The sequence below is a fragment of the Lissotriton helveticus genome, chromosome 7, assembly GCF_964261635.1.
Source record: "Lissotriton helveticus chromosome 7, aLisHel1.1, whole genome shotgun sequence".
NCBI classification, from domain to species: Eukaryota; Metazoa; Chordata; class Amphibia; order Caudata; family Salamandridae; genus Lissotriton; species Lissotriton helveticus.
This window is the reverse complement of record NC_136068.1, coordinates 1230578026-1230593709: the sequence shown is the minus strand read 5'-3', so window position 1 is coordinate 1230593709 and position 15684 is coordinate 1230578026. Positions and strand designations below refer to the sequence as shown.

The following is a 15684-nucleotide window of genomic DNA, read 5'->3' as shown; positions in this document are numbered from 1 at the left end:
CCAAATCGCTGCCAGTCTTCGGCCATCGTAGGCAGCCAGGTGTTTGTTTTCCACGCTGCGAACACCTCTGCCGCCTCCCTCTCGCAGGTGATCATTATTTACACAACAGGACCTCTGTTTGCCAGGTGCCCGTTCACTGCTGTACCCGCTGCCGTTTCCTGGTCTCCCCAGCCTCTGCCCGCCTCTTATTCCGGCCCCTCCCTCGGCGCCCAGTGAGTGCACACCCAGGCACTGAGCGCTGGGTAAAGTTCAGGGCAGATAAAGTCACCGGGACGACACTGTTGCTGACATCTTGTCTCTAGGTGGATTTGTTATTTCTTTCATAAATCTGGATTCACGCAGCCATGGCTTTTGGGAAGACTTCAAAGGATCCTTTCAGCACGCACGTAGGACACCTGATAGGTAAGATTAACAGATCTCTGCGAAGTTGGGCACTGGCGCGCCCGACCAGAACTGTACAGGAAACTCCACCGTTAATGTGCAACGTATATACATTTCTGTTATTTAAAGCGAAGCAAAGCAAGGAGTTAATGACATTGTAAAGCGATGGAATGTGATAATATCTGATACGAGCACGTTCTAGGACACAGGTGGGAAGGGGGAGGAGACACGCCTGGAAAGAACGTGTTTTCGTTCGCCTGTCTCTTTACGATAAAGTGCTGTTTGGCGAATCCCTGTTACTGTAGTCATCATGGCATTACAAATCATACTTATTTCCGTAACAGTTGTCTCAGGGAATGGGTGACTTTTCGCATACACCATCATACTGTCACCATGATGCGACTGCTTTTTTGGGTTATTTATGATTCTGGTTTGATTTAAGAGCTAATTGAGATTTATTTCAAAATGTTACGTAATCAGACTTTTATAGATTCTATTCAGTAGACAGGTTTAAAAAAAATAACGTTTAACAGAGCCAAAGCCTCTGGTTTTAATTAAGGGAGAGTGAAGAAAATAATATTTTTTCTCAGTTATAAAGAACACTTGTATCCAAGTTATTCCAGGGATGTTGCTCTATCAAAATTCCAGGGGTAGGAGAAGGGACTATTGCTAATTGACATATCTGTTTCATTCTTCCTTTTCCTCTTTCCAGTCCCCACATTTGATTGGGTTACAGATTCACAGCAGTATCTGTCAGACTCTCAAGGTCCAACCACAAAATTCCGGATACTTACAGCAGCCATTGCCCCACAATACTGTTGGTTTATCATCTCTCCCCATTGAGGCCAAGTGTGTAGTTGGTAGCAACTTCGATGGGACAAAATCTGCAGAGTTCTCTCTTGTACTTTTCTGCAGAATTGCGTGCCAGGGTTGATTCAAGTAGAAAGGAGTATTGTGCAAGATAATATCCCTAGGAAAACTTGGGGAGGGTGTCTCAGGTTGAGTGCAGACAAGGGTGAAAAAGAGGAAGTGATGGGACGGTTTAAAATCACCTGACATGGGGGCGTGGCTTGGTGGGCCAGCATGGCGGACATGAGTTGAGCGCGCTCCGGCCAGCCTCACATTAATCTTATACTTATCCTATCTCCCCGGCCTTCTATTTGGTGCCTGGGCTGTCCCACCACTATCGCTTGCTGAGGACTACCCCCAGAGCCGGTATGGGAGCCGCGGACGACTCGGGGGCGGAGGTGCGGTGATCAACGGCAGCTGCGGCCTACCTGCGACGTGGCCCCATCCTGAACCGCGGTGTCACCTAGGTTTCCTGCCACATTGCCTGGGTGCCACTGCAGCAACTGAGGAGGTAGCGTGCCCTGCGCAGATGGTCGTGTGGGCCTCGGTGGAGACATCTTGAGCAGGGCTTGTCCCGATATATTGGAGGCGCCCCGGTCCCCTGCGTGGGCGCAGCTATTGTCCGCGGCCTGATCGGGTCGCAGGTGGAGTGGTGGAGGTAGCTGGAGTGCGGGGCTTGCCCGCCGGCCATCTTGGATCCGCAGTATCATCCCAGTAGCGGCCCGTGTGGTTCCTGGCGGAGAGGGGGCCAGGGACTGTCAGAGGGGGGTGAACCATTCATTTTGCGCTGCTGCCCGACGACTGTGTAGAGAGGCCCTGGTTCGAGCGGAAGCTACTATTCTCGAGTTGGAGGAGCGCGGCGGGGAAGAGAGGGGGGCTCCTGAATCAGTTACTGCTAGCACGGCAGGAATATTCTCATATCCTCTTAGATGAGGTTCGCCCGGCTTGGCTGGCTACTCGTAGTAGAATCTACCAGTGGGGCGACAATCTGACAAAATGTTGCATCAATTGTGTCAGAGTTCGCTTCACCCCCAGGACCTCCCGGGTGTATCTGGGGTCGGACGGGCTACCTTTGTCTGGTGCGTTGTCTATTGCACTTAGTTTTGCAGAGTATTATGCTCAGCTATATGACCCCATGGAATGTCTCCTAGCGGAAGTCATTGATCGTTTCTTGGATGATCTCCCGCCGAAGGCACTTTCAGATGAAGTTAGGGAAGAACTGGAAGGCCCACTTACTGATGAAGAACTGGGGGCGGCCCTGGGAAATCTAAACTCGGGCAGGGCTCCAGGCCCTAATAGCTTTCCGTGCGAATTTTTAAAGAAATATTTTCTGCAGCTGGGGCCCCAATATTGCAGGGTGGTGGAGGAGGACAGGGACCAGGGGTGTCTGCCCAGTGACTGGAGGCATGCGGAGATAGTGGTTTTCCATTAGCCCGGTAGACCGCCAGAACACCACACCTTGTATCGCCCTATTTCCCTCATGAACGTGGAAGCTGAGATATTAGCGAAGGCATTAGCGAATCACCTCCGCCTCCATATTGCCCTACTTGTACATCCGGACCAGGCTGGATTCATGCCCCAGCGTGCAACCCACCATAATATTAGGTGGGCACATGTGGCAGTCACGACTGTCCAGGAACTGGGGGAATGGGCTGCGCTTCTGCTGGCAGATATGGACAGGGCATTCGATTACTTGAGTTGGGTCTATCTGTTTGCGCTCCTGCGACGGCTGAACTTCGGACCGCGTTTCCTGTCCTACCCAACCCTGTAGTACACTGACTTTACGGCATCGGTGCGATTTGCCGGCTCTATTTCTTCTGCATTTGATGTGGAGAGGTGTGGCTCACTGGTTAGAGGCGGCAGACCTGTAAGCAGAGAACGGCCTGGGACCAGGGTTCAATTCCCGACGTGGCAGGTTCTTGGACCAGGGTCAACGGACTCGATAATTCTCGCCTCAGTGCCTACTCTAACCAGGGAACACACACGGTAACTCTGGGCATTAAGCTTGCCTCATCTCTACAGCGGCCCCCCACAGACGCCGGGGATGCCTGGTTTCACCCTGGAGATACCCAGAAAAGGACCATCTCATAGGGAAAACCAGGACAGGTTCCCCAGCGGTCTACAGCGCCAGGACACTCGGGTAGAGTAACAGTGCGCTTTACAAGTATCCCACATTTACATTTATTTCTATTGGGCGGGGCACCAGGCAGGGGTGCCTACTTTCCCCATATATTTTTGCCCTAGCAATGGAACCCCTGGTTGCTTGGGTGCGGATGGATACTCAGGTGTCCGGTTTTGAATGGGCGCACAGACTCTCCGATCGCATCGCCCTTTCTGCAGACGATGTATTGTTTTTTCTTACCAACCTGGAATACACGGGCCCCAGGTTGATGCATACCATGCAGATCTTTGGGGAAACATCTGGTCTATATATGAACCCACGGAAGTCTACCCTGTGGGTATTGGGAGGTCGGGGCAAGCTCAGTGCTTGGGCATCTCCGGTACAGGTGGTGTATGGGGGCATGAAATATTTGGGGGTGTATTTGTCCGATTCTCCCACCACGGCCTGGGAGCAAAATCTTGCACCTGTTTGGGAGTGTGTGCGTGAGGATATTAAGACCTGGTCCCACATGTCCCTTTCCATCTATGGCCGGTCAGCCATTTTTAAGATGGAATCGCTCCTGCAACTATTGTATCAACTGCAAACGGTGGTTCTGGCAGGTGAACTCTGTCCTGGGACAGTTCCTTTGGGATGGTGAAGCAGTGAGGGTGGCAGTCCGGACGTGCTTCCTATCTACGTTTTGTGGGGGGCTGGCAACCTCTGACATCTGGTCTTATTATGTTGCGTCGCATCTACTTGTCTTAAATTAGTGGTGGTTTGGAGAAAGAGTGGACCCAGCCCACACCGTGGAGCGGCACTGCATGGTTGACCAGTCCCTACACACTCTCCTTTATTCTACTCCATTGAGGCGTCTCCTACCGTCAGCCACGCGGATTGTTTTTCAGCTTTGGAGGCAGTTATTGGGAGGATGGGCTGGTGGAATAGATGAACCTGGGAGACCCAATTATGGTACAACGTCCGCTTTCCGCAATTGCTGGGCCTCTCTGGGTTTCCTGATTGGGACAACATTGGGATTACTACTCTAGGGGACGTCATGCGGGGCACGATTTTAAAATCCTTTCAAGATATCCAGAAGGTTTTCCAGATGCCAAAGACTCAATTATTCAAATATTTGAAATTTAGGCATGCTATCTCCCCCAGCTTGGAGGGTCTGGACCCATTACCGGAGTTTAGCCCTGTAGAGGCTAAGGTATTTATGGGGGACCTCCTAGACCATAAGATCTTTAAAATGTATCAATCCCTGGTTACCCATTGTTCCCCCTCATTGCAGCGTCTGAGGGAGGCCTTGGAGGGAGTTGGGGGTCAGATGGAGGCGGCTATTGCGGTGAGCCTGTGGCTTATTTAATTTAAATACCTCCACAGGGTCTATTTTACCAGGGTTAGGCTCTGGAGGGCGGGCTTGGTGGCTACCTCGGTGTGTCTCTGTTGCGAGCACGAGGAGGGGACCCTGCTACACACTATTTGGCACTGCACAGTGCTCGCACGATTCTGGAGGGGGGTTCTGGCCTGTCTCTCTGAAGTACTGGGGTGGGAGCTCCCTAATTCACCGAAGTTTGTCCTCCTCTATGTGATGGAAAGGATCGGGGGCAACATCTAAAAGCGCCATCTTATGCTCCTAGGCTTTACCCTAGTGAAGAGAGATATAGCTAGAGCCTGGAAGGCTGTGGTTGCCCCCTAGGTCTCGATTAGGAAAAAAGGTCTGGAGTTTTGTATAGGCCTCAAGATCTCTATCTTTAAAACTAGAGGGTGCCCCCGGAAGCACTATAAGATCTAGAGGCGCTGGGCGGATTATCGAGGCCTGAAGCTGGAGCCGCCGTGGGGGGGCCGGGGCGAGACCCAAAGTAACCTGTTGGCCTCTTACTGGTGCTCACAGAAAGTTAGGCTGCATTTTGGGGGACAGATCTTGCAGATCAAATTGGAGCTTCCCTTTTGAGAGACGATGTGACACCTATCAAGGCCCATGTGAAAAAATACAAGTTTTTCAAGCCAAAGGGGCAATGGCTGGCTATCACTAGAAACAGTTTCAAAGCAAGCTGATGCTTCAAGGCAGACATATATTGCAATGATTCTTCTGCAATGGAAGGACGTGGAAAGGGTCAACATGCCATACTACATGGCTATGTTTATATGTACTTTTTTTCGGTATAAAACAATTTCTCAGAGTCCGCACCAGTGCTATATGCACTGAAATTCCTCACTGAGTACTCTTATGCCTTCTTTTAGGTGATGGGTGAAGGCAAATAGTCTGCATTCCTATTTGAGAGTACACAGAAACAAGTGGAGTAACCATTATGCATTTCTTTTGGTGGTTTGAGAAAATTAGCTCCACCAGCAGGGCAATATATCACAGCTAGGCGACATTTGCATGCCTGAGACTGCAGAAGAGGCACAGATGAATGCAACCTTAATTTCTACTATTCAAAGGTGGGACTAACTCTCAATTGGTTAGAATAGAAAGCCTACAAGATCTTTAAAGAAAGGATCTTCCAGTCAAGTATGCAGATATCCTTTCGTGTTCTTTTACACAAATCGAAAATCAGTCCCACTTTTCACGGAATGGAGTGACGTTGCTTGACGTGGCATTGTGTAGAGCAGGGTGGCGTGGCTTTGTATTGAGTGAAATTATAATGAGTGATGTTGCATGGAGTGGTATTGGGTAGAGTAGAGTGGTATGGTGTAGAGTACAGTTTTGTAGAGTCGGATGGGCTTGCAGTTGCGTGGAGTGGCGTTGCGTTGAGTGTCTTTGCGTGGAGCAGAGTGGCGTTGCATGGAGCGGAGTGACGTTGCTTTGAGTGTCAGTGCTTGGAGTGGCATTGCATGAAGTGTAGTGGGTTAGGTAGAGTGAAGCCAAGTTGTGTGGAGTTCAGCTATGTAGAGTGAATTTGCGTTGTGTGGAGTGGTGTTAGTGAAACAATTGGCTTGTTAGGAAATATCAAATTCAGAATTATATTAAAGAATTATACTTTAAATGCAGAAGAAGAAATATCCACACTGTGGAAATGTGGATAAACAGTAATTAACAGTAACACAAAGCAGTGTAATTATAGGTATTCATCTATCATTCTATCTGTTAGACGGAGAACCATTGGTTCCAAATAAACCTTTATATTAATATCGTTCAAGAAATCTCTCAGCCACTAATCTGTTAAAAATCTTCATGAAAGTCAGGTTTGTTGACTATCCCCTTTAGATCAGATTTGCGAGCGATGATCAAGAAAATGTTTTCTTAGCACCTTTTTATTTGTTGTAAAAACACAGCGAGCAAAACATTTTAGAGGGATTGATGGGATGACCTTTTACCTGCTATTTACGCAGTTAAATGTTATGTTATGTCCTTTAAAAGCACTTATCAAAGTGCGAGAAATGCTTGGTTTTCACTCACAAGGGAACTGCCAGATTCAGTTATTTGAGCCAGAGCCTAAACTACAGTTTGGGGGAGACGTCTGCAGTACTTTAAGAAATAGCTTCAGTCGTGGGCGTGGCTAGCCAACTAACAATGGCGGATGCGTGAGCGATGAGCTCCTCACCGGCCTGCGCTTTATCTGCTTTTTAAAGGTGTAAGATCCATCCACGGAGGTCTGAGGTGATTGTGCGGCCCCAGGGGGGTCGTACCCGAGGAGACTACTGTGGCTTGAGGAACTGGTACAGCGGCTAGAGCAGCGCAAGCAACTGGAGGAGCAGACCGGGCTTGTGGCATTCGCTCTGGGCGCCCATCTCAGCGGGTGTGCCCTGACGCAATACTTTGAGAGCTTTGCTGGCTGGCTGGCGACTAGGAGGGAAATGCCTGCCCCCCGCTGATCTGAATTGCTGTTGCCCTGCATTGCGAGGTGCGCACGGAGCGCTGCGCACGGACCGGCAAGTCCCTTGGCAGATGAGGTGGGGCCTGGGAGCAGTCTGTGATGCGGCAGAGCCAGCGGGGTGAGGCAGTAGCTGGCCCTGATCGGAGGATTTCACCTGTGGTAGCTGCGAGCTGGTGAGTGCGGCATTCTCGTGGCTTTCGCGTTAGAGCTCTGGTAAAGGGCCCCGGCCCACATAAAACAAAAGAGAGTGTAGCCTGTGGTAGAGTGCATGTGAGTCACGTGGTGGCCCCCCTGAACTTGGAGTACTATTTCTACACCGCACCGGGGGGTGCAACTAATGGAGGAGGCACTCAGGGACTGCAAAGAGCCAGACATTGCGGATCTTCAGATCTCGAGCCCGGTTTGGAGATCAGAGGCAGAGAGGCTGGGTCCTGCTATACATCTCCTGCAGGGCGGTGCAGTCAATGCAGAGGTGAGGTGCTCCTGGAACATTGATTAGCTCTGTGGTGATTTTGGAGCCTGCACCGTTGGAGGAACACAGAGTTGATCAGACTAGCGGCCATGAAAAGGGCAGCCACATTCAGGATAGTTTATGCTTCTTGAGTCATGGGAGAGGCACCACGCAGGGGCGAAGAGCCCGATCTGGACTGGTGCTTATACTCTGCAGGTGGAGGTAGTAGAGAAATACCTGCCACTGCCCACTCAGCTCTCTGCCCAAGGCGAGCACATCGTGGGGTGAAGGCCGTGGGACCTCGGCGCACTGGTGGTGCCCGGCCTCCACTGTTGCCCTCCAGAGTGGGTGCCAACACCTCGCTCACACACAGACTACTTCCCGTCGAAGCTGCTGAGATGGGCAAAGCAAAGGCAAAACAAACAGGGACAGCTCCTGAACAAGAAGAGGACCTTGAAGACCAAGCATGGGACAACCTAGGAACCCAGTCAAAAGTGGATCCAATCCAACAACAACTTTCTAAGATACTGGAGGCAATCTCAGACACCAAAGCGACACTACATCAAGATATCAGCACTGTGTCTGTGGGTCGGGGCTCCTTTGTGCAGAACACCAAAAACTAAATGAGAGGGTGAAGGTGGTGGAGTCAGGACTTGAGGAACTGTCCCCGGTGCATAGAGCCCTCACACAGCAAGGAGTGAACCTTACAGAAAGCATTCGGAATCTAGAACGAAGGACGGAAGATGGTGAAAGCCATAGCCGGCACAAGAACGTAAGGATTCTTGGTTTGCCGGAGGGGATGGAAAATGGCAATATTGTGGCATACCTAGAATCATGGCTCAGTACAGTGGAGGCCATAGGGGCCCTGACTTCATTTTACACCCTTGAAAGAGCCTACCAATTACCGGTCCACCCTCCGGCACCGGGGAGCCCGTGCAACCAGTGGTGGCTAGGCTGTTCCATTATCGGGACAAAGACATCCAGCTGCAGAAAGCTCGGACAGATGGCCCCTTTTGTGGTGAATAATAATAAAGTCTCATTGTTCCCAGATTACACCTCACAAGTCCAACGGACACGCGCCTCGTTCCTGGAGGTGAAGATAACACCTAGAGAAGAAAGCCTCCAGTACTCTCTTATGTTACCTGCCCGGCTTCGAATTGCTCTAGACAGCAAGACCTACTTCTGGGATGACCCCAATGAAGCCTAGGAATGGATAGAGTCATATCGTACTGAACCTCCCCCCCCCCCGGGTGACGCAGAAGCCCCAGTCAACAACAGAAGGCTGTAGGCTCAGGAAGTGACCTAAACAAAGACCCGGGCACACTGTGACAAAGAAACCGAGCCCCTCATAGACAGAGCGGGAAGAGTGGTGGCGCTGCAGGCAGTGGCCAAAATTGTTCAGGAGAATGGCTCTCCCTCGGCGGCAGAGTCGCGCTCTATGAAGGGGATGGAGGGATCGGACACAGATTCCTCCGACAAGGCCAGTCTTGAACTACCAGCGGTGCCCCTGAGGTCAGCAGATGACATTATATGATAGACCGCTCCCATCACAAATGACATAGCATTCGAACCCTGAGGGGACAAGCCCCCATTTTGAAGCTATAATGGGCCCTTCATGGCTGGATAAAAGCTGAGGCTGGTGCACGAGGCACTGCTTCGCACCAAGACATTCCTTATAGCAACGCACTGCATATCACAGTGCCTCAATTGGAACCGCCATGAACCCCCTGTAGGCACTTACTGTGGCAGGTTTAGGCATCTATCTGTTTTCATGAAGATACATTTCGAGTTTGGGCAGATGGCCATTGCCTGTATGCTCTGGGGATGGGGAGTTGTTGACTGTTGGGACCAGTTGTTTTTAACTTATTTGTTCAATACGCAGATGGGGGTATTTCCTTTTCATTTCTTAATGACTTAGGTGGGGTGGGGGATGCTGGGGGGGCGTTGGACTTCCATTTATGATAGTAATGCCTATCCAGTCTAAGGCTCCATACTACCCTCAGATAATACTCTATGGGTTTCTACGAGGTTTCAGTTATTTTGTACATGGCTTCCTGAAGAAGGCACACAGCCGAAACATGAGTAGGACACAGATTTCCAAGAGCCATGCCAGAAATGATTGTCCTCTGTATACTTTGGTATGATTATTCTATCTGTATGTTCTTGTTATCAACTGTATCATGTTAAACAACTCTTCATATATCAATGATTGACACTGTGTATATTGTATCTGGTATTTAGTCAAGAAAATCATTTTGTCTCTGTAATTTGACTGTTTGAACCCAGTGTGAACATACATATAGAGGACTGTATATTTTATTCCTTGTTTGTGTATTTAGTCTAACTTATTTATAAAAATAACAATAATAAAACATTTTTTTGATACTATTGAACAGAGGTTGCATGCATATGTTTATTATAAACATTGTCCAGGTCCCTAATTATTTACATTGTTCCTAAAATTGCGATATTCACACACTAGTTATTTTTCCTGATTTAGGAACTTGTGTCAGGGGTAACCCTTTCTATACATATAACAGCTGAATTACTTCCTTGTACTTAAATTTCTTGGTGACGCAAAGCTCACCTCAGTGCATACTAAAAAAAACCTGTTGCTCAGAAAATACCTCCATTTCAGAGGGATGTTTTCCTTCTACCTGCTTAAGAGAAATAGTTTTACGGTGAGCAGATATGCAAATTTCTAAATCACCTGCTATTAGCGTATGAACGCAAGCCTGCAATTTTAAGTATATTTACAGTGTTTGTCTATCTTTAGGCCTGCCATTGCACTTCGTGAAGTGTAATTGTTCTTCACTATATATAACCGTAGACTCATAAACAGTAAAATTCAGATTAAAAAAAGGCTGCGTGTCGCAGAGCACTCTGAAATAAAAGCGTGGTCATCGGTGCTATGAGATGGATGGAAGCGTCTTGGCTTGCCAAACACAAGAACATGGGTACAGACTGACAGCAGAGAGCAGCAGAGAGCAGCACGTGCACGCGGACGCCAGTCTTCCACCGCGAACCGAGCCAGCCGAGTCAGCCGAGCCAGCTAAGCAGCTAAGCAGCACCAACTGAGCCCGACCCCGCACCTTGCACCCCCGCTAGAGCCAGAGCTCCGGACAGTACAGGAGGGCCTTGGCGCTCGTCCCGCGGGCTGGCTCCCGACCCTCGGCTCTCGGCCCCTCCGGCTCTCGGCTCCCGGCTCCCAGCACCCAGCTTCAGGCATCGAGGCGCTGAGGAGAGAAAACCCCCTGGGTGGTGCTGTGGATAGGACGGCAACCAGGGGTAGCCAACATCACCAGCAGTGAGCAGCGGAGGGTCGCGGGGTTGCCCTGTTTGCCGGACCCCTCGCCTCGCGTTCCCTGCGCTGCAAGGCAGAGGGAAGCGCTCCACGCCAGACTGGAACCCGTGCCCAGCATTACCTGGCCGCCGAAAAGGCAGTCAAAGCGAACATAGAGCGAACATAGAGCCGGAGGTAGTAAGCTGGAGCAGGCAGGCAGGCAGAAAAAACGCTGCAAAGCCTGCAGGCGGCTCTCCAGTGGCTCTCTGGCGTTTTCGTGACGAGGCCCCCTGCAACGGCTCTGAAGGGACGGATGCTGGCTGGCGCTGCACCAGCAGACCGAAAAAGGAGGTGGATTACCGGAGCCTGAAGGTTGGTGCAAGCGCAGCGCAGGGAGGGGGGGTCAAGCATTGCTAGCAGCTAGCAGCTAGCAGATCTTCTGGCACCTGCACCAGCTAACTAACTTGCTGCATGCGGCTCCTCCCCTCTTCATCCCCATTACAGCACCTAGCATCTGCACCTGCATTTAGCACCCGCCTCGATTCCAGTATCTCGAGCTCTGACCCCTGAGCTCTGAGCACCAAGTCGAGTATAAGCACTATAAGCAGTATAAGCAGGCCAGGACAGGATCAATCAGGAGCAACCAGGAGCACCAGGAGTAGCTAGGAGCACCAAGAGACCTGGTAGTAGAGGCAGAGGCGGCGGAAGTGCCAGAAGTGGTACTCAACTAGCCCTCAGCTTGCCTAGCTAGCCTAGCTAGCCATTCCTTTTGCACAAGTTACACACGCTCCCTTACTCATCATTTATACACTACCTCAGCCTTACCTCAGCCTTATCTGCTCAGCTTCACTACTCTTGGCCGGATTCATCAGTCTTAATTGGACCCTGCTAGACCCCATAAGACTCAACCACTGATCCCGGGGGGTCAGGGACATAGGAATTGTGCATCAGTGTGTCCCCACTCGGACACGGACAAGGGAGAGCTTCAAGGAAAGAAAAAGGGCAAGTTTTCACCTGAATGCTGAACTTGCCGGTCATCTTCTGACCCTTGCCGTTTGGAGCCACTAAGGACTAAGCATTACTGAAAACCTGGGCCCAATATCTCCGCTTCATCAAGCCCAAATTGGAGCAATGAGATCTGGCAAAGAAAGAAAGTATACTGCACCCAAACGAAGGAAGTCCAGGCAATTAGACGCAGCTGGGGTTCAGGTCTCCGTCAAGCACACATCAAAACCCCAAAAACCTAAGAGCCTAACTTTACGGGACTACTTTAGAAAGTCTCCAACAGAACCAACAGAACTAACACAACTATTAGAGCAACACCCGCAAATCTTGGAAGCAACAACTCTTTCAACTTCTGCCCATTTAGGATTTGACCTTAAAGTACCACCGCAAAACTGGGTGTTTAACACAATCCCAACAAAAGAGCCGCCAGGGGTTTACACTTTTGGGTCTACCTGCACCAACCTCAAAAAGGAAAATTCCTAAAACGTTCCTCTAGAATCAGAGAAGCCTCTTACCCTTCTGGTAGACGACAACGGGGCAGTCCCCCCACCGCAACCGCAGCCGGAAGACATCATGGGTTTAACTGAGGCCTCCCCCTTGCTGCCACAACTCCTACAACCCCAACTTAAGCCATCCACAGGCCGTCCACAGCAAATAACGACGGCGGAAATCCACGGACAAGTTGGCCCAGTACAATGCAACAGCAGTTACTCCTCTTTAGATTCCCTTACTTCGCCAATAACAAAAACATTAACAGCACCAACAGACTCCAGCCCTTCATTCAAGCTATTTCCGGCCTCTGACCTCACAAGGACTCCATGTCATAGTCAATCAGTGCAGACGGCAGCAAATGATCAGCCCATGTCGGATCTGTCCCTTTTCCTTAAGATTTCCTCAGAATCCCCAAGCCCGACTATCACCCTGGAAGGCAAATCCAATGTAGAAGAGGAAACTAAGACTGGTGTTTGGCCTCAACTACTGCAGACCCTTCAACAAACCGTGACTGCACTTAATTATCATTCAGTTAAACTAGAGGTGCAAGTCGATTTATTAAACACCCTGGCACTCTTCACATCAGGGATCGACGGCAAATTAGACCAACTGAACTCGTTAATTCTAAGGGCACAAGCATCTGCAAACTTAGTTCAACCAACATGCTGCGGCTCTCCAATCATTGACTCCCTCTCCCTGCTCCCAGATTGCCTTTCCACTGTCATCAGGGAAGTAAAGCAGCTGAGAGGAGGACACGTGCCAGTCAAACTGCAACCCACCAAACACCAAGAACAGGACAAACCACGGGAGGACTGTGGAAACAAAAGTATAGCGACAAAGGAAGAAGAGGCGGGAATTACAGGATCACTTAACCCCCTTCAATCGATGAATGGTCACCTTCACAGTGCGCCTATAAAACCGACCTCGATGGTCGAAAACTGCACGCTCTCATCTCCAACCGGGCCCACAGACCAGCATGCCAAATCTGTGGATGGTCGATCTAACTGCCTTGCTTCATCACCCGCCCCATCAGCCTCGACCTCTCTCGGGCCTATTCCTCATTGCACCAAAAGAGAACGCAAATGTCAACGCAAAGCAAGAAACAAACTCAGGGCTAATTCCAACTTGGCCCACCAGAATCTTTTCCCGATCTTCTCGATAGCCGAAAACAAAAAATCCTCCACAGAATCTAGCACAGTGGACCCAAAGGTAAACCCAACAATAACCTCGAACGGCCCAACTGTGGACTTGTACACTCAAGAACTGGAGAGGAACCCTCAGAGTCTAAGATCTTCGACAATTGCCTCTGCAATCAAAGCAGTGGGAAGTAATCCTGCAACAAACACAATGGTGAGCCCAGCTAGGTCAAGCTACAGTGGGCAAGAGACAGCGGCAGGAAAATCCCGACAGTTAACGGATCTCCCCCCTCCCGGGAATGAAAACTTAGCAACAAAATTGAGTTTCACCAAAACCATTTGCAATGACATAGCTGCCATGATCAACCACACCCCACAACCAAAACGGGCACCACAAAAGCCATGTAAAAACAGATTTGATGCAACAATCGAAAAACCGATCCTCGAACCCACAACTGCTCCAGAGCAGCGAAATAACAACCAATCGTGTCATCAGATTTTATTAGCCCCCGAGTACAAATCTAAGGGGCAGCACGATATTCTCAACAGATCAAACCTGCTGAAACTAGCGGAAGGCATACCGGGGCTAGAGGGTCTGGTCACGAACAACATCAAAACCATTGAATTCCTCCCCCCACGAGGAAACCAACCCTCTGAGGTCACCGTTGTAACTTTCACACAGGCAGGCTGGGCAGGAGCCTTCCTTGAACATAAGGCCACTCTGCGGAACTGGGGGATCAGAGTGCACCCTTACTCAACACCAGGATATCCAATCATGCTGCTATCCGGTGCAACTACACCTACCAAGCCGGCCTCCATCAAAAACAAAGAGCATGGGAGGCCGTTCTCTGTTCTAAAAAATGCCTCAGGGTTGGATATAGAACCCAAATCCCCTGAAATAACGGTGAGAAACAAGGAACCAGACCATGCCTGGAGGTGGCTGCCAGCAGTATTGGCCACATAAAGCAGGAATTGAACATTAGCGCCAGGTTCACCAGCAAAAATACACAATCTATTAAAACCACTCCCGTCGCCAGGGGCACAACAGCACAGTGCAGTCAGCAGTAAGAGGGAACCACCCTTCTCACTTTGCTCATGGAATATCTGCGGCCTACATCATAAAACCTCAAACGAAGACACTATGTCTTTCCTGGGGGAACATGTGGCAATTGCCCTGCAGGAAACTTGGGAATTAGAGGACCGCCCCATTGAAGGATTCATTGAATATCGGAAACAGGCACTGAGGGACAACCGCTTTGGCCACCCTAAAGGCGGGCTGTCCACATACATATCTAACAATCTAAATGGCGAATTCAGTCAACTTCACTTGAAAGAAGACTGGCTACTGGGGGTGAAAATTAACCTACGGAGCAGACAACGACCGATTTTACTTATTAACGTGTACATTAACCCTAATACTCGCACAAAGAAAGTCCATCTGGCCAGATTCTGCGATATAATGGAAGATATAGCCACAGTATATCCCAACTCGGACCGCATTATCACAGGGGACTTTAACACCAACCTTTTCCAGGGGAATACAGCAGATTTAGAAGGTCCCAACATGACCAGCATCATTGAGGCGGTCCCCCAATCTAAACCCCCTGTGCAAGCCTTCAATACATTAGGCGAGGTCACCGTGACAAGACTTTACAACGCAGGGTACCTAGTTGTGAACGGAAGATCAGCAAATGACTCCCCACCAAACTGGACATGGTCAAATGGAAGAGCAAAATCCTACCTGGACTTTACCATTTGCAACTCGGAATTCCTGTTCAACCTGGCCGACTTCTCCGTCCTGCCAAGGCAGGAAAGCGACCACAGGCCACTGGTCATTTCCTTTGCCATAAATTTAGCTCTCAACAAAAAGGCTCCATCTACATACAAGGGAATACACTCCGACAACTTAAAACGTCTGAAATGGAGTGAGTTTAACTGTCAGTGCATCTTAAGTACAAGCAAGGATTTCATCAGGGGTGTCGTAGATCAAATGGTTTCCCCAACAGCAACATGGTCGCAGCTATGCGCACATTTGATCAGAATTTATCCAGCGACAAGGCAGGGCCCAAATCGGACACCACCAGTAGGAGCAACAGCCCTCCCCATGATAAAAACACTAAAACGAACGAGAAATAACGCTTTGAGGCTGTTTTTAAAATTCCCAG

At 49.8% G+C, this 15684-nt stretch overlaps 1 protein-coding gene across 2 annotated transcripts in view; it reads left to right on the top strand.

Moving 5' to 3' along the window:
• Positions 1-219: 219 nt before the first annotated feature.
• The window catches only part of TOM1L1 (target of myb1 like 1 membrane trafficking protein), a 653197-nt gene continuing 637732 nt past the window's right edge, over positions 220-15684 (top strand). The window contains exon 1 of one of the 2 annotated variants that reach the window (XM_078654420.1): positions 220-402. In XM_078654420.1, coding sequence (XP_078510546.1) covers positions 345-402 — 58 coding nt within the window. In that variant the 5' untranslated portion in view covers positions 220-344. The remainder of the gene's footprint in view (positions 403-15684) is intronic. The other variant, XM_078654421.1, reaches the window with a different exon arrangement.